Raw genomic sequence first — 27,498 nt, 5'->3', positions numbered from 1 at the left:
CCAGGCTTTCGAGAGCTGCTGAAATTGCGGCCAGCGACTGCGGCCTGGGCGTCGCACTAAATGGGTCTGAGGGTGAATTCACTGCCTGGGACTCCATTTTCAATGAAACCGAAAAAAAAAAAAAAAAGTACTGTCACTTTAAAAACGCTGATTGCGGTTCCCACCGCCGATCGCCGCGTTCTGCGGAGCCCCCCTTAAATATATACAGACAGCAGAGTGTGCAGGGATATGCCACAAATACCCCAGTACTTTACCACCTTCAGAAGAAACCTCCTGAATCAAACTGTGCAGCAGGAAGAGGGAGTCACAGGATAGGACATCCGTGTGGTATGTGAAACGTCATGCTGCCTGTGTAGCTCCATAGGGCTACACAAAAATGGCTGCCAATGCACATCAATAGGAAGCATAGGGAAAATGACTGCCCCATATAAGCTCATTATGTGTTTGTCTTTTAGGTGGTGTTTTTTTTTTTGTTTTTTTTTTTAATTCTGAGGTTGACAACCTCTTTAAGCGCTATATTATATATACATTTTTATTTGTTACTTTTCATATCACTTCTGACACATTAATTGGGTTGTGTTCTCTAAAGTTCCCACTAGATTGGGCTAAATATTAAAAATATTAAATAGGTGTGGTACCATCTGCCACCCCTAGAAGGAGTGTTATGTATGTATTCCTGATCTTTGGGAGTCATTTAATAAAGCATATTTAGCTAAAGATTTTTAATATGGACAGTATAATTTAATTCTTATGATTGGCGGGAGCAAAGGATTGGATTTAATTATGGTATGAGAGTATTGAAACGGATTGGATAGCCTAATATGGCAGTGATATAAATAGAAGGAAGGGACATGTCCAGTCATGTGACCACTGATGACGTCAGACGTTGCTCACGAAATGCATAGGGTGGTATCTATGTGACGTGTCCTTGCCATGTTAAACAAGTCTACTTTGATCTGCAACATTCGTAAGTATTTTTACTAGAGCACAATCAATAAACGCTTCAAAATAATACACTATGAATGGGCTTTTGTCTTTTCCCTAATCATATGGTACACCACTCTGGAGATATCATCTGACTGGATTGGAGTGCTACTGGGGAACATCTATTTCTAGGAGAGAAACTCCTCTCAATGATCCATTGTGCATTCTAAATGTCTGTCTGGTAAGTAGCAAATCTACCTGACAATGGTGGAAGATCGCACAACCCACTTTTCGCTTTTTAGAGTCACTTGAGAGGATCTCTGCATCACCTTATTGCACTATTTGGAGCACTTGGTGGTTATGTATGGACATACCCGTATATGTATATCTTAAGCTTATTAGAAGCAGTTTGATGATTTAACCTTTAAAGGAAGCATGGTTTTAGTTTTGTCTTTAACTAGCATTTGCAGAATGATGAAGACAGGAATATTGACTTTCACGTTTCTCTCAAGACAAAAAAATTCCTTTAGAGAGGAAGTAAACCCCCCACTGTACTGTTTACCTTTAGGTAAGCCTATGATCAGGCTTACCTATAGGTTCTGTAAAAATCTCCTAAACATGCACCGTTTAAGAGATCTTTACTTTACATGCAGCCAATGACATAATCGGCGCACGCGCTCTGAAGGAATGGCCACCCGTGTCTTTCCTTCAGATCCCTGTGCCGTAAACGGCGACTCATCGCGAGTGACGCATCGCTGCTTCGGCCAATCAGACGGCCGGGGGACGCAAACCCAGGAGGGAAGACAGGTGAACATGTCAGCCGTCTCAACCATGAGCGGGCGCCACTGGAAGGGCTTCATTCTAAGGTATTTCATAATGAGCTAGTATGCGATCTATACTAGCTGATTATACCTTTGTCCTCCAGGTTTTTTTTTTTTATTAAGGTGGTTTACGACCTCTTTCATAGCGAATATGCTGGCCAGAAATGATTAAGACCTTTTTTTCACACAGGGTTTTTGGTATAGGTTAAACTAGGTCTGCAAAGCCCTTATGCTGCAAGTCTACAAGCCTAGTCACATCTACAGAGACCATAATACAGAACTCAAATTGTTCAGATCTCAAATACAACATAAAATGCACACAAACCTGGAATTCACGAAGCAGGGTAGAGACGTTTGCCTCATTTGCCAAGTTTGTCATTATTTCAAGCTGTAGAAACAAACAAGCCTTTGTTATGACAAGCAATACAGAACATACACAGTGCCTTAAAAGTATTCACACCCCTTGAAATTTTCCACATTTTGACATGTTACAAGCAAAAACGTAAAAGTATTTTATTGGGATTTTATCTGATAGACCAACACAAAGTGGCACATAATTGTGAAGTTTAGGGAAAATGATAAATGGTTTTGAAAGTTTTTTTACAAATATCTGAAAAGTGTGGTGTGCATTTGTATTCAGCCCCCTTTCCTTTGATACCCCTAACTAAAATCTAGAGGAACCAATTGCCTTCAGAAGTCACCTAATTAGTAAATAGAGTCCACCTTTGTGTAATTTAATCTCAGTAATACAGCTGTTCTGTGAGGCTCTTAAAGGATCGTTAGAGATCTCATACAGTATTTGATAAAGGAAACTATTAAAACTTACTTATGACTCCAATATAATGGGCCACTATTATTACATTCCAGGCAAAATAAGAAGGGCTCCACCCATACAAGTCAAAGCACCTATACTTCATGTAAGTTTGTGGTAATACTATATCCTCCTTTACTTATACAAAAAAACAATCTCATCACCACCATTTTTATTCTTCATATCTCAGATAGCAAGTCCTCCAAAATCCTGTGTGAATAGTTTTGGGAGAGCAAATAAAAAGGTCCGGGATCCGACTTCTTAGTCACATGTATGTGTACAATTACCTCATTATACCAATCATAAAAAATTCCCTACTTTTTAGCATTGTATCCTTGATATGTACTCGTTCTATATTTTTCAGACATGGTGACCACCCTCCTTCCTTGATAAAGGCAATATACTACTAATAATGCCGAAACGCGTCAGAAGTTTCAGATATACTCTCTCTCAACAAGCTCACACATATGAGCAAGAATAGATAGAGATCTATATCCAAAGTCACCATTCACATTGTCACCTCTTTATTTCATTTTCACTTCCTCACATGGGTCTATAACCCATTGGCACATTACGTTTATCATATTGTATGCATCATTATGTTAATTAATAAATTGCAACATTTTTACTAATTGTTCCATTATCTGACTGAGCCCTTAAAGTCCCACCCCTTTGGCTTGAGGCACCAAATTTTTGCTTTAAGATTCTTCCCCGGGATGTTGGCTACACCTACTATTTAAGGCACCAGGGATCAACACACAATTTATCAGTTCTCAAACCCTTAAGCATTACACTGTATTTGCGCAGCTGTCTTTCAAACACATTTTTTTGGGAAAAAATACACTTCATGGAAAAAAAAAAATAAACAGTTACATTAGCCCAATTATTTGTATAATGTAAAAGATGTTACACCCGAGTAAATTAAAACCAAACATGTCATGCTTTAAAATTACGCACACTCATGGAATGGCGACAAACTACCATACTTAAAAATCTCCATAGGCAATGCTTTAAAAAAAATTTAATGGATTACCTGTTTAGAGTTACAGAGGAGGTCTTGTGCTAGAATTATTGCTCTTGCTCCAATGATCACGGCGATTCTTCCCATGTGTGATTTGAATATTGTTTACATTTGTGGGTGCGACTTGCGTATGTGTTTTCTTTGGCGCGTTCGCACAGAGAGATGAGGCATTTAAAAAAATAAATAAAAAAGTTCCTGATCACTTTTATTGCTGTCACAAGGAATATGAGCATCCCTTGTGACAGTAATAGGCAGTGACATGTACTCTTTATGGAGGGATCTGGGGTCTTAAAAGACCCCAAACCCCTCCTCTGCACTTCAAAGTATTAAAAACACCAAAATCAGATTTTTTTTTTTTAAAACTGGCGCCATTGGCTCCCAAGTTAACCGGAAGTGACATAGTTTCAGGGTTACTACATCAGAGACCCAATCAAAGCCGATACAAAATCAAAGATGTCCCCTTCCGCTGCTTGTAATACCAGCCAAGCCGCTGCTTGTAATACCAGCCAAGCCGCTGCTTAGCCGCATCGGTTCTTATAAGAAAGAAAGCCAACCGTCGGCTCCAAGAAACGGTTCCGGGGTGATGCCTACAGCTGCAGGCATCACCCCGGAACCACTTCAGCTAAATCACTTACAGGTACGTGATTTTGCAGGAAATTTAAGGGGGTTTACCGTCTACACAATTAACATGTCATCAATTTGCCCTGCTAAAAAAAAAAAAAAATCACCCCAAGTCAACCTAAAACACACTTCCAAAAATACTGCGGCAAAAACTAGGAATTCTGCCTTACTTGTAAATTTCAAAATCTCGGAGTACAGTACTGGACACAGGCTGCATATTGATAAATCTTTCCACAATCCCTGAGACTCAAAGATATGGAATTTACAAGTAATTCAAAATTTTAGAGATGAATGAGCAATGAGCTGAGAAAGAGCCATTCCAGCTGATCAAGTTGTCAGTCAGGCTTAATAGACCATATGGTCCATAATGTCAGTACCCACATCAAATTAAACATCCATTTGGCAGTCTATAGAATTAAATGTATAGTCACATACATTACACTAGCTAAACATAGCACCTACTAAACGACATATATCCTACAAAACCAAATAGCATCCCTCTCTTCTATCACAAATCATGCAAATATTTGGTGCCATTTGTGCTCACCTTTAGTGTTTTGATCATAGTTGGGTCAGTTGACCTAATGTAGAAACTTTTTAAAAATGGTTCAAACAAACCCTGCGGAATAAATAGAGAAATAGATGTTATAAGGGGAAAAATTCAATCTTCTTCCTTCTTTTCAACAAATATCAGCTACTTTACCTTCCTCTGTATAGACATGGTTGCTATGTTCTGGAGAACAATGTACTGCACTTCCCTGAAAAACAAAAATAAAAGCAATGAAAATGATAGTGAATTCCAACCCAAATAAACCCTAATACTCTGACATATTTATGTAAAGTGAAACTAAAATTTGTATAGTTAGAAAAGATAATAAAGTTGCATATCTCATAGGAAATTTCATCCATCGTTACCATTAGGGCTCTGAAGAAATTTGTGCTGAAAATGGCTTTGCAATTTTATGCGATCAATACATCATATATCAGTAATTTAAAGCTGCAATAACCATATGCAACATTAGTTATGTTTGGCAATATTTGTCAATCAGAAATAAATATAAAACACTTTAAAAAAAAATATTTCCTGTTACAAACATGTGAATCCTAGTAGTGTTAAAGATAAAGAAAAAAAAAAAAAAAAAGATTGAATATCTTATGGTTTCCCGACTGGGTTACATTAAAAAATGGATGTTTCACTGGTTTGGTTGCCTGTGTTGGGGACAAACGTTTGTCGCTTTATTATTTCTTTTTTTCAATTAAACAGTAGTCTTTATTAAAAAAAAAGTAATGAACACTTGAACAAGGAACGCGAGTGCTTACATAAAAAAAAACAATATACATAATACACCACATCTCTAGCATACATCAGTGTGAAACCAGCATCAGCAGGTAAGAAGCGCAGCACAATGACATGTCTACGACGTGAGGGCAGGAGATATGAGCACGAATCGTCCAGGAATAAGGACCAATACCAGTCTCGGGCAAGAGATAGTCCATGGCCTCAAGATGTAGTAACCGGTGACAGACGGTAGGAAATGCAAAATACAGGCAATACATGTTATAGGCAATGTAGACAATTTAGGCAACCTAGACATACAGTCTCCGGGGCCTGGACCCACCTATTCCAAATCTTATTATATTTAGTAGGGTAGCCTCGGTGTGCATAGATCAGTTTTTTATAGGGTAGAGTGAAGTTGACTGCCCTAAGCCAGTCTGTAAAGGACGGGGGGGGTGGGCCTCATCCACTTCTGCGCAATACATTTCCTAGCGAGGAACAGAGTCTCGTGTAGAAAGTGGGTGGTTGATTTATCTATGCCAACATCAGGAAATATACCAAGCAGGCATGGCTTTGGGGTCAGCGTCAGGGGGGGCCCATGGTGTCGTGCAGGAATCCAACCACTTGTTTCCAAAAGCCCTGGAGTTCAGGGCAAATCCAGAGAAGTTGGAAAAACGTACCCTGTTCCCTCCCACAAATAGGACAGTCAGGGGAAGCATCTGCCTGAAATTTAGATTTCAGAAGAGGGGTCAGGTAGGCCTTATGGAGTACATACAACTGAGTCAAACGGTCAGACAGCTTTGGGGATACCAATTTACAGTTATCAAGGGCATCCTCCCATTCCTCATCCTCCAGGGGTCCCACATTCCCCTCCCACTTGGTTTTGATAGCATAAGCCAACACTGTAGATGCGGGAATTATGAGGGCATTATAAAAGGTGCGAAATGAGTTGTTTGGGTTCTGATCCCCTGAGGACTTCTATCATAGAGATCGGAGCTATTTCAGGTAAAGGGTGAGGAAACTGGGAGGAAAAAGCGTGTCGGACCTGGAGATATCTAAAAAACATGTGGTTAGGAAGGTCGAACTGTCGTTAAAGAGCCTCGAAAGTTTTGAGGGCACCTCCTTCGGACAGTTGGGCTAAAAAGTGAATTCCGTGCCGGGCCCAGGCGTGCGCATCAGAAACGGACGCCAGTTCGGGGAGATAGGCATTATGCCAAAGCGGAGTATGATCATGCAGTGAGGGAAATTCCAACTTGTTGGACACAACATCCCAGAGGCACCTGTAGTGGTACAGCATGCTCGCACTATCTCCCTCATGTCTAGCCCCCCTGACCCCCGTCAAGATCAGCGACAAGGGGTCAGCGCCGGCCGGGGCCCAGGACGGAGCTAGGAGGGCCATAAACCTCTCCCTGTCCGAGTTGTGGAGGTGGAAAAAATGGGACAGTTGCGATGCTATGTAATACATATTGAAGTCGGGGAGTGCAAGGCCACCTAAATCCGTAGGGCTTTTCCGCTTTATTATTTCTATTGTATTACTTATGTCAGGGGTCTCCAAACTTTTTAAACAAAAGGTCAGTTTGCTGTCCTTCAGACTTAACGCGGGCTAGACTGTGGCAATTGGGAGTTATGGGGAGGAATTGTGCCACATCTTTGGTGTCATTGGGCGGAATTGTGCCCCATTGTTGGTGCCATTAGGAGGAATTGTGCCCCATTGTTGGTGTCATTGGGAGGAACTGTGCCCCATTGTTGGTGTCATTGGGAAGAATTGTGCCCCATTGTTGGTGTCATTGGGAGGAATTGGGCGCCATTGTTGGTGTCATTGGGAGAAATTGGGCGCCATTGTTGGTGTATTTGGGAGGAATTGTGCCCCATTGTTGGTGTAATTGGGAGGAATTGTGCCCCATTGTTGGTGTCATTGGGAGAAATTGTGCCCCATTGTTGGTGTCATTGGGAGAAATTGTGCCCCAGTGTTGGTGTCATTGGGAGGAATTGTGCCCCATTGTTGGTGTCATTGGGAGGAACTGTGCCCCAATATTTGGGTCATTGGGCACTATTGTTGGTGTTATAGGAGGAATTGTGCCCCTTCACTGTTGCCAGAGGGAGGAATTATGTATTAGTGAATGAAATGAGTGCCCCAAGGGCCAGATAAAAGCAAGCAAAGGCCTGCATATGGCCCCCAGGCCGCCGTTTCGAGACCAATGACTTACTGTATGTAATGAAGATACGATTTTAAATAAAAAAAGTTTTAAATTTTTTGCTTTATAAAATATAGCCACACTAAAATATTTCAGCTGCTACTAACTGTTCCAGCACTACTATTTCTTATTTGTTTCACTTATCACTATCCCGATTCTATATAGACTACGTAACTGGATGGGAATCTAATATGCATGATTAGTACTCCTACAAACCAAATATCATATATGCTGAAGAGCAGAATCCCTTGCAGTTATTTAGGTTACCCTTTCCAACAAGGGAATAGTAGAACATGGAGTACACAGCAGGATGTCTTGTGGTTCTCTGGAGAACTGTTAATGGTGATGATAAAAAAAAATTCAACAAAATAAAACTACTTTTGACATACCTGTGACCGCGGAGAAGGCGTACCAAAGACTTGGCTACTAAACTGGTTTCGGTTTTCGGTGCCAAGTGCCAATAAAGCTGAGCCACGGCCATAACCACCTAAAAATAAAGGTTGATATTACAATCTCCTCACAGTAAGATCTAAATGAAAAAGCTGTGCTCTAATGTATATTTCCAAGGTTTATAGCTCTTACATTTCTGAAAAGGTCCTCACAAGCCAATGAACTTTTCTACATGCGAGGTAAAATGTTAGGAATAGATGTGAACTGAATTAGGGATTGACTTATTATCGGCAACACCGATATATCGGGGGCCGATATGCATTTTCCCCGATATATCGGAATCGGCCCCTGAGGTTACTGATATTGCCGATATTTAGGGAAAGAGCATGTACTGGAGTGATGCCTGCAGCTAGAGGCATCACCCCGATATCGGTGTCCATAGCCGACAGTTGGATGACTTGTAATGACTACCAATGCGGCTGAGACCCTGTTGGGCTGCCATTACAAGGAGCGGGAGGGGACGTGCACCCCAGCGCACCCCCCCCCCGGCATCCTACCTCAACCGCATTCGGCTCTGATCGGGTCTCCGTGTAAAAAAACCCGGAAGTGATGTCATAACATCACTTCCGGGTACTCCGGGCCGAATTAAAAAAACTGACAGCATTCAAAACAGTCAAACTTGGCGTTTTGAATGCTTTTCAGTGCCAAGGAGGGGTTTGGGGATCCCTCCACAAGGAGTACCTTTGTAAAAAAATAAAAAAACATTTTTTTTTACATGTCCGAAAATATCGGCCGGTACCAATATCCGATGACCAAAATATCGGTATTAGAAAAACTATATTGGTCGATCACTAAACTAAATATACAGGAACACCTAAATACATAGTAACCAGCCATACCGCAGCATTTCTGCTCTGGAGTAATGGTTTTGTATTTCTTAGGAGAAGCCGATGGTCTGGGTCCATAGTGTATGGTTTTATCTGTTTTTCATCTTTTTCATTTTCTTCATCTTCATCAGATTCATAAAAATGCTTTGTAGCATTTTCATCTGTGTCATCCTATAGGAATACAGAGTCTGTTAAATCAAATCACCAAATCGGAAAGAAAGGAAAACAAAATCCTATATAATCAAAATTCACCTGCTTGTACAGAGTACTCAAATTATGGAAAGTCACTGGTCTTTTCTCAATAATGTACTGATCTGAGCATTCAAAGCAGTGGTGGTTAGTTTACATGATAGAAGGGGTCCTTAAGTGCAGCCCCTTAGATCATAAATGAACTGTGCATAATGTTCAGTGAATGTAATGCTACAGAAATCTGTCAGGCTGCAGACATACAGTATAACAAGATATGACTAAAGACTGCAGACATGGAAAAGAAAATGCTCAGAGACTGTGCATGACCAAACATGCTATAGGAGTTGTCAGAGACTAAACCACCTATTACATCGAACCAGCTGTACAAAATGCTATATATATATATATATATATATAGATATAGATATAGATATAGATATAGATAGATAGATAGTCGTCACAAAAAAGTGCAGCGTTCTCCTTCAATAAAGTGTATTCAAATTATAGTGTATAAATAAATATCTGAAAACAGTGTAGAAATCATCTATATATAATAAATTGAGTGAATAAATCTCCCAAACCCAGCACTCATGGAGCAGAGGAAGAGATACTCAATAATTAAAATTTTATTGATATTCCTTTGCACCCTTAGCTGCTGCTATAATAATCATACAAATATCAACAAATCTTTCAAATCATAAAAAAAAAAATCAAAAACATAAGCTATATATATATATATATATATATATATATATATATATATATATATATATATATATATATATATATACACACATACATATATATTCAATAAATAAATCAATGTCCATGAAAAAAAGTGCAGTCCCATACACCAAAAACTCTTCAGTAATTGCCTTTGATCAGCACAGTGCCCTTCACCCAACCTATGGGCGTCTTCTCACCTGCCTAAATGGACCTCGCTAATTAAAGGTGGTCTATATGCCCTTTGCAGGGTTATAGGTGGCACCGCTCCCACTAGCTGTACACTCCAAATCCATGGCTCTCAACAGCTCTCAGCATGGTGTCAATCATATAGGAGTCAAGAGGAAAGAACCTTAGTGCAAATCGCTAAATAAAAGTAATTTTCCATATAAAAATCCACTCACATTTCAGAACTAAAAAAATGGACATTTCACAATACAATCCTCGGCATACAATGCTCCACCTAGTGAATTAGTATTTTGAATAGTGATTGACTAGTAATTTGAATGCACTTTATACTTTATTGAAAGAGAGCACTGCACTTTTTGTAACTAGATAACTGCTTAATACAGCCGCTTTCCAAATCAACTTCCACATTTCTTCGCTCTACAACTCCCTTAAAAATACTTGTGGCACATTTCAGATTTCCTTTAACAGGATTAATTATAAAAGTATTAAAAGAAAATTACGATTGAATAAAAGAAAAAAACAAAAGCATTTAAACTACTGGAATCCAACACATAGGTCATAAAAAAAAGCAGACTACTGTTTGCAGGGGCACTTAGAGCTGCCCAGTAAGCCACCAGGGTCTGTGTAAAATGTTACCTGTTCTTGCAGTTCACCTCAAGAATAACCACTTCTCCAAGTTCAACGGGCACAGCGCTCCATAAATCATAACTACTGGATTATATTGCCTCCTCCAGGAGTAAGACTAGGCAGAACAAAAAAGCACCTGGCTATGCCCATTGGCCACCCTCAGCAGGTATATAACCCCCTCTCTGCTATAGGTATTTAGTTTAGTAGCAAGCAGTATTAGAAGTATCATAAACTCCTTAGAGGGATGGGTGCTGCTGTGTCTGTCGAACTCAGAGAAATTGGTTTTTATGGTGTGTACAAAAATCCTATTTTTGCTTTCGTTCATCGACAGACACAGAGCTACATAAATCATAACTACTGGGACGTCCAAAAGCAGTGTCAAAATTAAAATGAGGGTTGGGGAAAATAACCCAAGGCTAAACACGAGAGCCCTAACCAGGACACAGGAGCCCCGATATTCCCAAATGAAGGTTTCTAGAGAACCAAAAGCACTAAATTAAAATCCAATGGTGGCAAAAGAGACCGTACAGGTGGAGCCACGTGTCAAACCCCCTGAATGAAGGTGTGAACTAAAGTGTGTGGTTAGGGGGTCGCTGAACGATGATTGCCAAGGCAGACACCTGGCCCCTGATGGTACTCAAGGCCAATTTCTGCACAACGACCCGTTGAAGAAAGGTTAAGATCCGAACTACAGAAAAGGATCGAGGATGAGCGGCAATGGACTCACGCCAAGAAATGTACGCATTCAACGTACAATGGTATATCTTGCTGGAAAACGACTTCCTCGCCCTCACCATAGTAGGGATCACTGACTCAGAAAAACCTCTATCCCATAGTACCTGGGTTTTAATAGCTAAGCCATTAAAACCAGCGACTATAAAGCAGAATGGTAAATCAGCTCTTTGGACAACTGGTCCCAAGGGACGTTTACAGGCACCAGAATTGAAAGACTCTCGCCCTTTATTACTTGCAGGAACCGCGGAAGAAGCTTGAGCCAAGGAGAATACTGGCCTTACCGTACCCCTAGGATGCCTACGGTATCTGCCAGAGGAACCCGTGACCTCGCCACGAAACCTCCGTCTGTGCGGCAGCAGCCGGTGAATCATGGCCCCTGTGGTTCCTGAAGTTTGTCCAAAGGAAGGACTACCCTGGTCAGAATTAAAATCAGACCTAGGTAATTCAATTCTCTGGACATGGATAGGGGGACCTTAGCTAGTTCGGACTTCACCTGAACCTTTGCAGTAATGTAAACCGCACAAAGGAGACTCAGGACCTAAAAAAAGGCAACCTGAAAAGCCTGAAAGGGGAGGTATCCCTTATCTGGGTACCCCCAAATAAAACATTTTGCAGATGACCTTGACGCTCATAAAAGAGGTCCACAGAGGGTAGGAGAAACCAGATGTCCCCCTACCCCAATAATGGGTGAGGGCAGACCTTTATGCTGAATAAGGGGTCTTATCTGCGGGTCCGGAGAAGCCAGCTCTAGGCTTACCCCAGACCAAGGTTGCTTGGAATCTCCCGGGGAAGACTTGAAGGATCTATTTCCCTTATTCTCAGTCCCGGAAGCCCAAATTTTTTTTCTATGAGCTGAGAAGGAGGGCCCCCGTCTGCGACGAGGCTCCATCCCTTTCCTGGATTGTGGCAGGAAGGTACTCTGACCACCCCCCCCTCACTCAGGGGCGTGGTGACGTCAAACGTATGACGAAACCGGTCGGACGGTATCGGACGTGACAAGACCACGCCCCCCACTAGCCGGCTTTTTTGATGTTAGCGTGTTGGGAGACGCCACTGCATTAGGATCAATATTGCATACATGCCTTTTGACATCTTCAAATATGTGAGTGTACCTGTTTATGTTTTTAATAAATGTACTGCTTTTACTGTATCACGCTATGTCCCTGTTACCATCTTTTATATACACACTATTAATTGCTGAATAATTGTGGAGTACAAGTCGTTTCTATTGGAGGAGTGACATCTGGTGGATTTCCTGGGTGTTTACATTGGTCTATCCATTAATTTGGGTGACCCATACATTCTGGTAAGCTGCTATATTGCTTACTGTGTGATCCCTACCTCTCTTCCTGGTGTGGCTTCTCTCCTTCCATCTCACTCCAGGCTCCGGGACCTGCCTGCAGTGCCTGCTGGGACTTGTGGTTCCTTCACAACCTTTTCAGCACTTTATATACTTATTATTGTGTTACACACTTATGTTGGACACTTGAGTATCTATTCACCTATTGTTTATGGATTAAATTTTTGTACCACAGATGTGGGTTTGCACTATTTTATGATTTATTTATTCATTTATTTTATTATAGATTGATTCCTTGTGGATATTTTTGTTAGAGCTACACATTTTATTATCAATTGTTTAGGTATTTTTGTCTATGAATCTCATGTGTGCTACTTTCACGTTAATCAAAATTTAATATTTACTTGATTTTTCACATAATAGCGCAGAAAATTTCCTTACTTATACAATCCCTGGAAGTTACCCCCATCCACCCCTAAAAAAAAGGGCGCCAAAAGAGAGAAGGGGGACTGTGCTTACCCTTCCATGGTGCCAGTGACGCTCCTGACAGAACTCCTCGCCACCGAAATGGGGGATCTGTCGGCCAAGGGAACGCTGCGACTGAAACCAGTTCCCGGTCGTATGCTACCCTGCTAGACATTTAACTTGCATGCCGGCCTAAGTCTGTGAGGCTATGTCGCGACCGACCTAACGAATAGCTGCAGTCTGCATGCACTCGCTGGCCGGGCTGGAGGGACCACAATCAAGATCATCCAGCGCGACGCCCGGCCGTTGATTGTAGCTCTCCAAAGAGAAGGAAAAAAAAAAAGATGCAAGGAAGAAGAAAAAAAAGAGCTAAGGCCAGAGAGCCCAGCAAGGAGCCTTGGTCCTTACTCCTGACTAGACAGCTTAAAACTGAATACCTAGAGCAGAGGGGGAGGGGGGGTATTGTACCAGCTGAGGATGGCCCGTGGGCGTAGTCAAGTGTTTTTCTGCCTAGTCCTACTCCTGGAGGAGGCAATATAACCCAGTAGTTATGATTTATGGAGCGCTGTGTCCGTCGATGAATTAAACAGAGATCTCTGAGTGAAAACAAGTACTGTACACATAACATAAAACAGAATTTAGAAAAAGCAAAGATCCTGGATTTTTTAGGTGCACTGTATTGGGTTGAATAGGCTGAGTACATCCGGTTGTTTGGATGTAGTTCCTCACAAGTTGGAGACTGTTTTAGCCACTCAAACCGCAAAAGTGACTGGTGGATCAGCGGTCAATATACCCTCGTAATATTCCCTCTAACATTTAAATTTATTCTGGCCGATTGGCTGAGACATGGCTGTGGCGCCACTGGCTTCAGCAGCTGTCAAAGTCAGTTACCCAATCAGGAGAGAGAGGGGGTGGGGCCGAACCAAAGCTCCGTGTCCAAATGGACACATGGAGCTGCAGCTCAGCACGGGTGCCCCCAAGGAAAAATGCTTGCTGTGGGGGGATTCGACAGGGGGAGGTGCCAGCAAAAAGTAACCCGAGAAGAGGAGAATCCGGGCTTTTCTGTGCAAACCCAACTGCACAGAGGAGGCAAGTATAACACGTTTGCTTTTGAGTTTTTTTTTTTTTTTTTAAATGAGAATTTACACTCACTAAGTTTTCAGGTGGGGGGGGGGGGGGGATGAGATTTTGGACTTACCGTAAAACCCATTTCTTTGATGTTCATTGACAGGCACAGCTCCTGATCTTCATAACCATTGGGTAATACTGCCCCCTACAGGAGTAGGACACTAGGCAGAAAAAGAATCTGGCTAGCCTAAGGGCAGTCCCAGGGGGGTATACGCCCTCTCCCTGGGGTGAGTGCTGTGTCCGTCAATGATCATCAGAGAATGGATTTTACGGTAAGTCAAAAATCCCATTTTCTCTTTCGTTCATTGACCGACACAGCTCCTGATCTTCATAACCATTGGGACGTCCCAAAGCAGTGTTAAATATGAGGGGTGGGAACAGCAAAAAATTCCCAAAGCTGAGACCATAGCCAACCAGGAAACTGGAGCTCAACCAAAACAACTGGTGCCCACCTGAAAAAAACAATACACCCTCAAATTAGGATCAGGTCCTCTTAAACAGCGGCCTGCAAAACCTTGCAGCCAAAAGAAACATACGCAGATGCCAACAAATCCACTTTATAGAATTTTGTGAAAGTGTGCACCGACAAACAGGTGGCCGCCTTGCAAACCTGCATCACTGACACATGATGGCGGAGGGCTCAGGAGACACTAAGCGCCCGAGTAGAGTGTGCCTTGACAGGGAAAGGAGGAACCGAACCCCTGATGGAATAGGCCTGAATTACCATCTGTCTGATTCATGTGGAAATGGTTGCAGAGGAAGTGGACAACCCTTTCCGAGGCCCATTCGTGAGCACAAATATTGAGTCGGTCTTCCTAAAACTCTGTAGCTGCCAGGTACACCCTAATTGCCCGGACCACATCCAAGGTGTGCAAGGCTATTTCTTTCGGATGTTTTGGCCTGAGACACAGGGAAGGCAATACAATGTCTTCATTCAAATGAAAATCAGAGACAACCTTGGAAGGAATGACGTAGAGGGGAGAACAACCACCTAATCTCTGTTAACCAAGTAAGGTGAACGACAGGATGCCGCCAATTCTGACACCCTGCGCTCAGAGGTGAAAGCCACCAAAAAGGCCACCTTCTGGGACAGCATAAGCAGGATATCTCCCAAATATTTTCAAAAAGAGGCTTCTGGAGGGCAGAGCACCAAATCAAGTTCACAAGGCAGCAACAGAGACTGCACTGAAGGTGTCAAGCGCCTAACTCCCTGAATAAAAGTATGCACCAGGGAGTATGTGGCCAAAGGCCTTGAAATAAGACCAATAAGGTCGACATCTGATCCTTGATAGTACTCAAGGCCAGTTTCTGCTCAACCCCTCCTGTGAAGGATGGTCAAGATCTGAGCCACCTATCAAGAGCGAGGATGAACCCCAAGAGATTCACACCACGCAATGTACATCTTCCACGTACGACGGTAGATCTTCCTAGAAGTAGGTTTCCTAGCTTTTAAAAGCGTTGGAAACACTGACTCATTTCTATAAAGCAGGATGGAAGATTGGTCTTTGGGAAAGCAGTTTCTCCATGAGAGGAAGCTCCCAAGGAACCTCGGCACCCAACCGCACCAGATTGCCGTACCGGCGCAAGAAGCCCGGCGCGAGGCCAGTCTGGGGCACTAACATGACCAGAATCCTTTCTCCCTCGATCCTGCGTAGAAAACTTGGCAGAAGCTTGAGAGGAAGAAAGGTGTAAATCAGACGATACTGACCCCCACGGGGCCACCAGCGCGTCCGTGGCATACACCAGAGGATCCCATGTCCGAGCCACAAACCTTTGCACCTGTTGAGCCAGGAGGCCAACAGATCCCCCTCAGGATTACCCCACTGGAGACACAACTGCTGAAACACCTCTGGACGAAGGCACCACTCCCCTTGGTCCAACGCCTGCCGACTGAGGTAATCCCCCTGCCAGTTTTCCACCCAGGAATGTGTACGGCGGAGAGGGCTGGAACGAACCATTCTGCCCACCTTAGAATGCCGGCTACCTCCAGAGCCACGAGGATATACTTGTGCCCCCCTGGTGATTGACATAAGCCACGGCTGTGGCACTGTTCAATTGAATACGCACTGGAAATCCCTGAAGACGATCCGTCCAATGTTGCAGGCACAGTCTGATCGCTCGGAGTTCCAAGACATTGATCAGTAGTCTGGACTCTAACAGTGTCTAGACCCCCTGATAAGAATATTTGCCGAGGACGCCTCCCCAACAGGACAGACTGGCATCCATGGTGACCACTGTCCAATACAAGGGGAGGAACTAAAGACTGAGGATTCTTGTGCCATTTGGTCAGAATCTCCCTTGCAGAGACCTCGTATGGAATTGTGCACACGGAACCACCTTGAAGGTAGACACCATCACCAGGGGGACCCCACAAAAAAGTGTAGAATGCTGCTAAGGGACAACCCCCACCGCTCTGGCAGCACCACCCAGTTGCCAGTCACAGAGCACCAATCAATACTCAGCAGAGGGGGGGAGAGAACCCCACCCCCAGACTCACCATCCCGCAGAAATCAGGCTCCGCAGCCACCAGGAGAATTTGCACTGCATGAGTGGTGATCAAGAAACAAAGGGATCCAGGAGTCAGCACAAGGGGATGAGGAGGGGCTACCACTGCCGAAATCACCGCCCAGAGAGCTCCACTGTTATGGCCGCTGCTATATTCAATGGCAAACCACCGCAAAATGGCCGCTGAACTACACAAACATGGCCACTGGCAGCGCACCCCCCTCCCCCGCATAGCATCCTGCCCCCACCAAAAGGAGGTGGCCAAAACACCCCAACAGGACAGAGGGAAACTCAGGAGTGTGAGGGTCCGATCACCCCAGAGAGAGGGCCGTGTCCACCCCAAAATCTGCCGGGGGGGGGGGGTTGGACGTTTACTCACCATACCAGGAACACAGGCGGGCGCCATCTCATGACAGGACCCCACGGCACCAGAGTAGGGGGGCTGTCAGCCAAATAGGAACGCTCTGACATAAGCCTAGACCCTGTCGTGTGCGTCCTGGCGAGACATTTAACTCACGGGGCCTGTCCCCGTCCAGTGGGACTATGTCGCGGCCGACCCAGCGCGGAGCTAAGGCCTGCACACGCTTGATGGCCAGACTGGGGTGACCACTGGATATGGGGGTCCAGTCTGTAGCCCAGCCCGGCATAATTGCTTAAAGATCTCACAGGAAAAAAGTTCTGGAGAAAAAAAAAGACCAGCTAAAAAAATCTAAATAAAAAATGACTTCCATGCGAGGACCAAAGATCCCAGCAAGGAATTAGGTTCTTACTTCTGACTAGGCAGATTAAAATGGACATTCTATGCAGGAAGAGAAAGGGTGTACCCTCCAGGACTGCCCATAGGCATAGCCAGAACTTTTTCCTGCCTAGAGTCCTACTCTTGTAGGGGGCTGTATAACCCTACTGATATGGATCAGAGAGAACTGTGATGATCAATAAACAATAGAGAAAAGATTTTCTGTATGAATATTCTTCTGAAAATTGATAGGTTTATGGCCAGCATAAGGCTCGGTTCACACCTATGCAGTTTGCTTTTGACTCATTTCTGTAGTGCTTTTTGCTGTGAGTTTTTACACATGCAATTTTGCTGCAATTTGTGTTGTACATTACTTATGCTTTTTTTTTTTTTTTGACCAATTTGTTGTTGGGAAAATATAAAAACGCAAATCGCAGCACAAATGCACTACATGCTTTTCTGCAGCTTCTCTATTGAACCAAAAAAGCACTGTTTTGCGTTGAAAAAAAAAAAAAAAAATGGATTTTTGTAAGAACTTACCGTAAAATCCTTTTCTCTTAAGCTCATTGACAGACGTAGTCTTCTTGATTCTCAAGAGCTGGGTTATGTTGTCTCCGCAGAAGTAGGACTAGGCAGAATGACAAAACGTTCTGGCTCCACCCTAGGGGGCAGTCCCTGAGGGTATATCCTCCCTCTCTCTGCTACAGGGAATCAGTTCTGTTTAAAGCAGTACAGAGAAATTAACCCAACCCAACTCAATGATAGAGGGGCGGGTACTACGTCTGTCAATGAGCTTAAGAGAAAAGGATTTTACGGTAAGTTCTTACAAAAATCCATTTTTCTCTATCGCTCATTGACAGACGTAGTCTTCTTGATTCTCAAGAGCTGGGACATCCAGAAGCAGTGCCACAAATGAGGGGTGGGATTGACAAAATCAAATCCAATCTAGTAGGCCCAACCGGTGCCAAACTAGAAGTTTTAAAGGCTCATTATAAACAAAGAATGAGACTAAAGAAAAATTTTCCAACGGAAAAAAACCCTCGAGGTAGACCACTGGTCTCCTCAAATTGCGGCCTGCAAAACCTTGCGGCCAAACGAGGCATCAGATGATGCCATTACATCAACTTTATAATGTTTAGTAAAGGTATGCACCGACGACCAGGTAGCCGCCTTGCACACCTGGCCCACTGACGCCTGATGGCGAAAGGCCCATGACGCACTAAGTGCCCGAGTAGAGTGCGCCTTAACAGGGAACGGGGGCTCCCGACCCTTAATAGAATAAGCCTGCACTACCGTCTGTCTAATCCATCTGGAAATGGTCGCGGCAGATGCAGGCAACCCCTTTTTGGGTCCATCTGGGATCACAAAAAGTGAATCCGTCTTGCGAAACGAGTCTGTCGTTTTCAAGTATACCCTGATCGCCCGGACCACATCCAAGGAGTGCAAAGCAAATTCCTGAGGATGACTGGGCTTAGGACACAGGGAAGGTAATACAATTTCTTCATTCAGATGAAATTCTGAAACTACTTTTGGTAGGAAGGATGGATTCGGACGAAGAACCACCTTATCTCTATGAACCACCATATATGGTGAACGACAAGATAATGCGGCCAGTTCTGACACCCTGCGTGCAGAAGTAATAGCCACCAAGAAGGCCACCTTCTGGGACAACGTGGGTAGAGGAATCTCCCTAATATCTTCAAAGGGAGGTTTCTGAAGAACCGACAACACTAAATTAAGATCCCAGGGGGGTAACGGCGCGTGCACTGGCGGAGCCAGATGTCGCACCCCCTGGATGAAATTCCGCACCAAGGAATGAGTAGCCAAAGGTTTCTGAAAGAAGATGGCTAATGCTGAGACCTGACCCTTGATAGTACTCAAGGCCAGTTTCTGCTCAACCCCTTGTTGCAGAAAAGCCAATATTCGACTAATCGAATAAGACCGAGGACGGAACCCCAAAGGTTCACACCATGCAATGTAGGACTTCCATGTGCGATGATAAATCTTTCTGGAAGTCGCTTTCCTTGCTTCAACTAGAGTAGGAATAACTGAAGCTGACAAACCTTTGTCCTTCAGCACCTGGGTCTCAATAGCCAGGCCGTTAAAGCCAGCGATCGTAAAGCAGGATGGAAGATCGGTCCCTGAGACAGTAGATCCTCTCTGAGAGGAAGTCTCCACGGGACGTCCGCCACCAGTCTGACCATGTCGGCGTACCAAGCTCGACGAGGCCAGTCCGGAGCTACCAGGATTACTGGGATTCCTTCCTCCTCTACCCTGCGAAGAAGTCTTGGCAGTAACGCGAGAGGAGGGAAGGCATATATTAGCTGGTATTGCCCCCACGGGGCGATCAGTGCGTCTGCGGTTTCTGCTAGAGGATCGCGGGAGCGAGCCACGAATCTCTGAACTTTCCTGTTGAATCGTGATGCCAACAGATCCACATCCGGGGTGCCCCACCGTAGGCACAACTGGTGGAAAACGTCTGGATGGAGGGACCATTCCCCCTGATCCAGGGTCTGACGGCTGAGATAATCTGCCTGCCAATTCTCCACCCCCGGAATGAACACCGCAGAGATTGCTGGAACAAATCGTTCCGCCCAGCGAAGAATGCAAGCCACTTCTTTGGCCGCTCGGACACTCTTGGTGCCCCCCTGATGATTGACATAAGCCACGGCCGTGGCATTGTCCGACTGGATCCGAACCGGGCTGCCCTGGAGCTGCTCGGTCCAGTGAATCAGACAAAGTCTGATCGCTCTCAGTTCCAATACATTTATCGGTAATCTGGATTCTTCCGGGGACCAAAGTCCCTGGGCAGATAATTGACCGAGAATTCCTCCCCATCCGGATAGACTGGCATCCGTGGTCACTATCGTCCAATATATTGGCAGAAATGACTTTCCCTGGCTGAGCATTGGAGACCGAAGCCACCAAACCAGAGACTCTCTGGTCTGTTTGCTCAATCGTATCTGATTGTCCAGGGATTCCGGATTCCGATTCCATCTGAGGAGAATCTCTTGCTGAAGAATTCGGGTATGGGACTGGGCAAATGGGACTGCTTCGAATGAAGCCACCATCAACCCCAGAACCCTCATGCAAGTCCGAAGGGAAGACCAGCTGTTGGACAGTAACAACTGGACTGCTGATTGAATCTTTCGAAGTTTCCCTACCGGAAGAAACACTCTTGTCCTGACTGTGTCTAGAATTAGACCCAGATATTCGAGCCTCTGGGTGGGAACCAGAAAAGACTTTTGCTGGTTCACCAGCCACCCGAATTCCTGTAAAGAAATCATAGTAATTTCTATGTTTTGTAGCAAGGTCTGAGGAGACTCTGCATGAAGCAGAAGATCGTCTAGGTAACCTAGAATCGATATACCTCTTTGGCGCAGAAGTGCCAACATTGGGGCCAACACCTTTGTGAAGACCCGCGGAGCCGCGGCGAGACCGAAAGGTAACGCCACAAACTGATAGTGGTTCTCCTCTACGGAAAAGCGTAGAAAACGCTGATGTCCTGCGAAAATGGGAACGTGAAGATAGGCGTCCTTGATGTCTATGGACGCTAGGACATCCCCTGGATGCAGGAAGGCTGCTACCCTGCGAATGGACTCCATTCTGAATCTTCTTATGTTGACGAAAGAATTGAGTGCTCTTAATTCCAGAATTGGACGCACTTTGCCCTCTTTCCTGGGTATTGTAAACAGGTTTGAATAAAACCCTTGAAACCGTTCTGTCCAAGGAACGTGGACTACCACTCCTTGTTGTAGTAGATCTGTGACTGCTCTCCGCAGATCTTCTAGACGATCCGGAGATAGTCGGATATTGGAAGGGAAGAATCGCGCCGGTGGGAGAGATCGAAATTCGATCTTGTACCCTGACTTTATGACTTCGCAAACCCATTTGTCCGGGATTCTGGAAAGCCATGGATCCGGGAACCGGCGAAGACGTCCCCCCACCCCAGTTATGGGTGGGGGCGCACCTTCAGGCTTTGGATGGTTTATCTTCAGGTCTGGAGGGGGCGGGCTTTTGCTTGCCCGACCAACGACCCCTGACGCCTCCTGTAGGAACCTTGGAGGACTTCGTTTTTTCACCCGCTGGACGAAAAAACCTCTTGTGAGCAGAAAAAGAAGGCCCTCGTCTTTGACGAGTTCCTCTACCTTTAAAATTTTGCGGTAAAAAGGTGCTTTTTCCACCGGTGAGATCCTTAATGATCTCATCTAAGTTGGCTCCAAATAGACGTTCTCCTGAAAAGGGGATATTAGCCAATGCTTTTTTGGAACCTTGGTCGGCTATCCAACCTTTTAGCCACAGTGTACGCCTGAGAACCACTGCTGAGACTGATGCTCGCGCCATTAATGGAGTGGCGTCTAACGCCGCATCGCATACAAACTGTAACCCCTGTATCATTTGTTCCAACAAATCTGATACCGCCTGAGGGACTTCTTCTAAGTCCCGGCGCAACCACTGGGTCTATTCAGTTACAGCCTGCGAAACCAGACCAATAGCAATTATTGGCCTGAAAGCTGATCCAATCAAGGAAAACATGGTGCGAGACATAGCTTCTATCTTGCGATCCACTGGATCTTTAAAAGACGGAGCGTCTTCTAAAGGAATAACCGTGGCTTTATTCAATCTAGCAATTGGTGAATCCACCACAGGTGGTTCTGTCCATTTCTTAATAAGGGTTTCCTAAAACGGATAACGCCTGTCAATGCGTTTGGAAATATTAAAAGTGCGTTTTGGCAGACGCCATTCTTCATCGATTGGATTGCCAAAACATTTGGGCAATGGAAAAACCTTTGCCACTTTGATGCGCTTTTTAGTCCCAAAAGGGATCTCAGTTTCAGCTATTTCTGATGGAATACCCTGTAACCTTAAAGTCTCTTGAACAGATACAATGAGTGCGTTTACCAACGCTTCCTCTCGGGCTATGGCAGATGCCGAAACATCCTCCTCACTGTCTGAAGAGACAGGACCCGAGACACCAATACCAGATGAAGTACCTGCAACTGCAGAAATAGGCTCAGAGTCTGAATCCGAGGTTTCAGATAATAAGGGGTTAGGCGGGGGTCGCTTTCTTGCGCCCTGTCCCTGACAAGCCACTTCCACCCGGGACACAAAAGTTTCCATAATGGCTGACAAAGATTCAATTGTCAATGGGGGGGCTGGAGGATCCCGCAGACCCCTCGAGGGGATCCGGAGGAGATACATGAGTGGCAGGGTCCATGTTAATACAGGACACTTTTGCCAGCAAAAAACAAAAAAAAATTTTTTTTTTTTGTGTGTCTCCCCCTAGCGCAATAGCGCCCCTCAGAGTACCTGCTTCTCGATTCCAGAGAGAGAGAGAGGGACCCCCAAGGCTCACCAACCGATGCAGTGCAGTTTCAAACAAACTGCAGCCAGCGTCTGTCTTACACAGACTGGAAGGAGCTGTTTGCTTTTTCCCGGGCAGAAGGCGTGGCTCCGCCCCCTGTGTACGCCTTCCGGCGTTCCCAGCCCTCCACAAGGAAGCTGGGCTCACAAAACATGGCCGCCCCCATAGAAGAGACATAAGACTCCAAAAACATGGCGGCCGGCGTGACCTGAGGACATACATGCATTCGGTCTACGGCAAAATGGCGGCGGACCGCCGATATCGTCTTCCCAGCACATCCACCTGCACTCTGCTGAGAGGTGACATATGGATCTACAGAGATACACTGCACATAAGGTAGGATTATACCTCCTATGTTTGCTGTAATGTTACAGTCTGCTGGGTAGAGTGTTAGCTCTTGAACCAAGTCCACTTCCCACAAACACATGCTGTATTACAAGGGGGACTTGTAAGTGTCAGATATATACTGACATATATGGAGGGGCCCATAATATATACTGCCTCATAAATGAGGAAAAAAGGGAACGTTTTACTCACCATACCGAACCGACAGGCACCCTCTCTTCATAATACCCTCTCCACCGAGGTGGGGGTTTGTGGACGCCTCGACTCTCTGGTCCTGGCGTCCAAGCGAGCTTTTAACTCGCAAAGTCAGTCCCTTTACTGGGACTCCGTCGCGGCCGACTCAGCGCACTGGTCTGCACGCGCTTTTAGGCAGAAACCGGGGTGACCACTGGATCTCACATCCAGCCCGTCGCCCGGCCCCGCATACTTACTTGAATATGTCGCGGCCGACCAAGCGCAATGCCTGGTCTGCACGCGCTCGTAGGCCGGCTGGGGTGACCACAAGTGTCGCCCAGTCCGGCATTTTTGCTTGAAGATCTCACAGGAAAAAAACACTGGAGAAAACTACCTAAAAAATGTCTTTTTCTTAAAGAAAAAAAGTCTTGCCAGGACCAAAAGATCCCAGCAAGGAACTTAGGTCCTTACTCCTGACTAGACAGAAAAAAACTGATTCCCTGTAGCAGAGAGAGGGAGGATATACCCTCAGGGACTGCCCCCTAGGGTGGAGCCAGAACGTTTTGTCATTCTGCCTAGTCCTACTCCTGCGGAGACAACATAACCCAGCTCTTGAGAATCAAGAAGACTACATCTGTCAATGAGCGATAGAGAAAAAAGTCCTTGACCCTTTCCAAATATGCAGCGGCTGAAAAAAGCATAGATGTGAACGTGTCCCATAGGAAACCAATTTCAATGAACTGTAGAGCATTTCTGCAAAAAGCACCAAAAAACACAGATGTGAACCAGGCCTAAGACGATTAGTAGCTGCAGCATGCTTTTTTTGTATCACCTGTCACAATTGGGCATAAAAAACGAAAATTAGCCCTTTATAGTACAAAAAAAGCAGATAATACCTACTATAAGGGGTTCATATATACTTTGAAACAGTGAAAGTAATATATATTACTTATATCATATATATATATATATATATATATATATATATATATATATAATAAACACTCCCCCCCCCCCCAAAAAGCAGGATGTATGGGCATTTTAACTAGGAGTCAGACATGAAGCTATATGAAGGGTGGAAGGGAGATCTAAATCTTTTATATTAAAGTAGTACTAAAGCTGAGACTTTTTTTCATGGATATGATCATTTTAAATATAATGCACAATGCTGGTAAAAGTCTACTTTAAATGTAATTGTAATGCCTTATATTACCTCCAGTCTATCAGCCTCCACCTTCTCTGGGTTCAGATGCTGATCTCCCTGGCACAGAATCTTTAAAGTGATTTTTTTTTTTTAGAACAAATATGTTATACTTACCTACTCTATGTAATGGTTTTGCACAGAGCAGCCCTGATTCTCCTCTTTTGGGGCCCCCCCACCAACGCTTCTGGCTCCTCCTGCCTTCAGAGTGCCCCCATAGCAAGGTAAAATAAACTTTTGCCTTTAGAACCATTCACTTCCTGCCCAGGACTACATGTCCCATGAGGAATTGTTTCCCACATATTCACAAGTTCCCAGGCACTTACTGACACGTTTGAAAGGGTGTACTAAGCTTTATGTGTTCTGCACTGTGTATACTGACATGTATGGAGGGTATACTAAGCTGTATGTGTGCTGCACTGTGTATACTGACATGTATGCTGCACTATGTATACTGACATGTATGGAGGGTGTACTGAGCTGTATGTGTGCTGCACTGTGTATACTGACACGTATGGAGGGTGTACTGAGCTGTATGTGTGCTGCACTGTGTATACTGACATGTATGCTGCACTATGTATACTGGCATGTATGGAGGGTGTACTGAGCTGTATGTGTGCTGCACTGTGTATACCGACATGTATGGAGGGTGTACTGAGCTGTATGTGTGCTGCACTGTGTATATTGACACGTATGGAGGGTGTACTGAGCTGTATGTGTGCTGCACTGTGTATACTGACATGTATTCTGCACTATGTATACTGACATGTATGGAGGGTGTACTGAGCTGTATGTGTGCTGCACTGTGTATACGGACACGTATGGAGGGTGTACTGAGCTGTATGTGTGCTGCACTGTGTATACTGACACGTATGGAGGGTGTACTGAGCTGTAAGTGTGCTGCACTGTGTATACTGACACGTATGGAGGGTGTACTGAGCTGTATGTGTGCTGCACTGTGTATACTGACATGTATGCTGCACTATGTATACTGACATGTATGGAGGGTGTACTGAGCTGTATGTGTGCTGCACTGTGTATACTGACACGTATGGAGGGTGTACTGAGCTGTATGTGTGCTGCACTGTGTATACTGACATGTATGGAGGGTGTACTGAGCTGTATGTGTGCTGCATTGTGTATACTGACATGTATGGAGGGTGTACTGAGCTGTATGTGTGCTGCACTATGTATACTGACATGTATGGAGGGTGTACTGAGCTGTATGTGTGCTGCACGGTGTATACGGACATGTATGGAGGGTGTACCCTGATATGTATGGAGGGTGTACTGATATGTATGTGTGCTGCACTGTGTATACTGACATGTATGGAGGGTGTACTGAGCTGTATGTGTGCTGCACTGTGTATACTGACATGTATGGAAGGTGTACTGAGCTGTATGTGTGCTGCACTGTGTATACTGACATGTATGGAGGGTGTACTGAGCTGTATGTGTGCTGCATTGGATTTCTTGATATGTAAACAAATAATGCATTCTGTATGCTGGCCAACTAATCGATTATGAAAAGAGTTGAAAACTCTTTTCATAAAAGATTAGTTGTCGATAAATGGATATTTTTTCGACCCTACATGCTACTATATAAATGCAGTTACCGGTTTACATACGATTTCCACCTCTTATCCTTACTTTGAATGAGTTTATCTATGACATGATATGCCTGTATACTGTATGTATATCTATTTCATTGTTCTGGACATACATTCTGTGGAGTAACTGTTTTATTGTATCGTTCGCATTCAACTAAATAAAAAATAAATTTACAAAAAGCCTTCAACTGCCTGTTACCCTCCCACCCCTTCCTAACACTTACCTAAGACCTCCCTAACACTTACCTAAGACCTTTATAAATCTAGCGCTGCGCCCAGCTGCAGATTTTCTCTCCCTACCTTCCTGGTTTTCACAGACTTTGCTGGTATCAGGCATTGACCTCTGGGGCTGACAATCAAATCCAGTAAGGAGGGAGTGTGGGGGGGGGGGGGGGTGGGGCCAAACCACACAGTATGTGCTATGGATGCACACAGCCAGGGCTCCTGTGCGTGTGCCCCCATAGCAAGTGGCTTCCCATTGGGGCACACGCAAAAGAGGCGGAGAGTACAGGTGGGGGGGCTTCAGAAGCGGAGGTAAGGGTCCACTGTACAGAGCAAGCAAATATAAACCTCTTATTTTAATTAAAAAACAGTTTTTGCCTTTACAATCACTTTCAGCTTTTCTCAATACAGAGAAGAAATTCATCCTCAGAGGATGATAGCAAAAACGGAGACATGTGAGGAGTGAAAGATTAAACCAGACTGGTGACTTTTTTTTTTCTTTTGCAAGTGTCCAAATCCTCCTTTAAATTGTGTCTGAATCCTGTGTACTTTAATTAATGAGAAAGAAATAACATTTTTTCAAGCCGAATGGCCATTATAAATTTTGTTCTGTGGTTTTTTTGAGATTACTGAAACTTATATACATGCGGTTTCACCTTTTAAACACCTCCAAATGTTGTGGTGCATAGCTGCAAACAACTGGGAATGCTTAGCTTAGCAGATCTGCTTCTTGTTCCATATTTTAACAGTAGAAAAATCCCATTAACAAAATCCACCATTGTTGATTTGTAATGCAATTACCCTAATGAAACATATCACGCTTTTGCTTACTGCGCTCCAGCAGTGTTATGGGTCACAAGACGCTGTCTTCACTGGCAGTATGCAAATTAAGTATTTCATTAATAACCAAAAAAAAAAAAAAGACTATTCCAACACATTTTATTCAAGAAGAAGAAAAAAAATAGATAAAATTCTTTGTTCATAGGAACAAACTCAAACACTCAACAATACAAAACCTCAATAAACATGCCACTGTGC

General features: G+C 44.3%; 1 protein-coding gene across 1 annotated transcript in view; it reads right to left on the bottom strand.

Annotated features, from left to right (window-relative positions):
• The window catches only part of AP3B1 (adaptor related protein complex 3 subunit beta 1), a 553,719-nt gene that overhangs the window by 360,525 nt on the left and 165,696 nt on the right, over positions 1 to 27,498 (bottom strand). Inside the window, exons 8-12 of the mRNA XM_082265474.1 lie at positions 8,959 to 9,117; positions 8,059 to 8,156; positions 4,902 to 4,956; positions 4,746 to 4,817; positions 2,071 to 2,133 (exon numbers count right to left, since the gene is read on the bottom strand). Of these exons, the coding sequence (XP_082121600.1) occupies positions 2,071 to 2,133; positions 4,746 to 4,817; positions 4,902 to 4,956; positions 8,059 to 8,156; positions 8,959 to 9,117 (447 nt within the window). The remainder of the gene's footprint in view (positions 1 to 2,070; positions 2,134 to 4,745; positions 4,818 to 4,901; positions 4,957 to 8,058; positions 8,157 to 8,958; positions 9,118 to 27,498) is intronic.

The sequence above is a fragment of the Pelophylax lessonae genome (assembly GCF_965119305.1).
Source record: "Pelophylax lessonae genome assembly, chromosome: 1".
Lineage (NCBI taxonomy): Eukaryota > Metazoa > Chordata > Amphibia > Anura > Ranidae > Pelophylax > Pelophylax lessonae.
The sequence above is the reverse complement of the archived record's forward strand: the minus strand, read 5'-3'. Positions and strand labels throughout refer to the sequence as shown.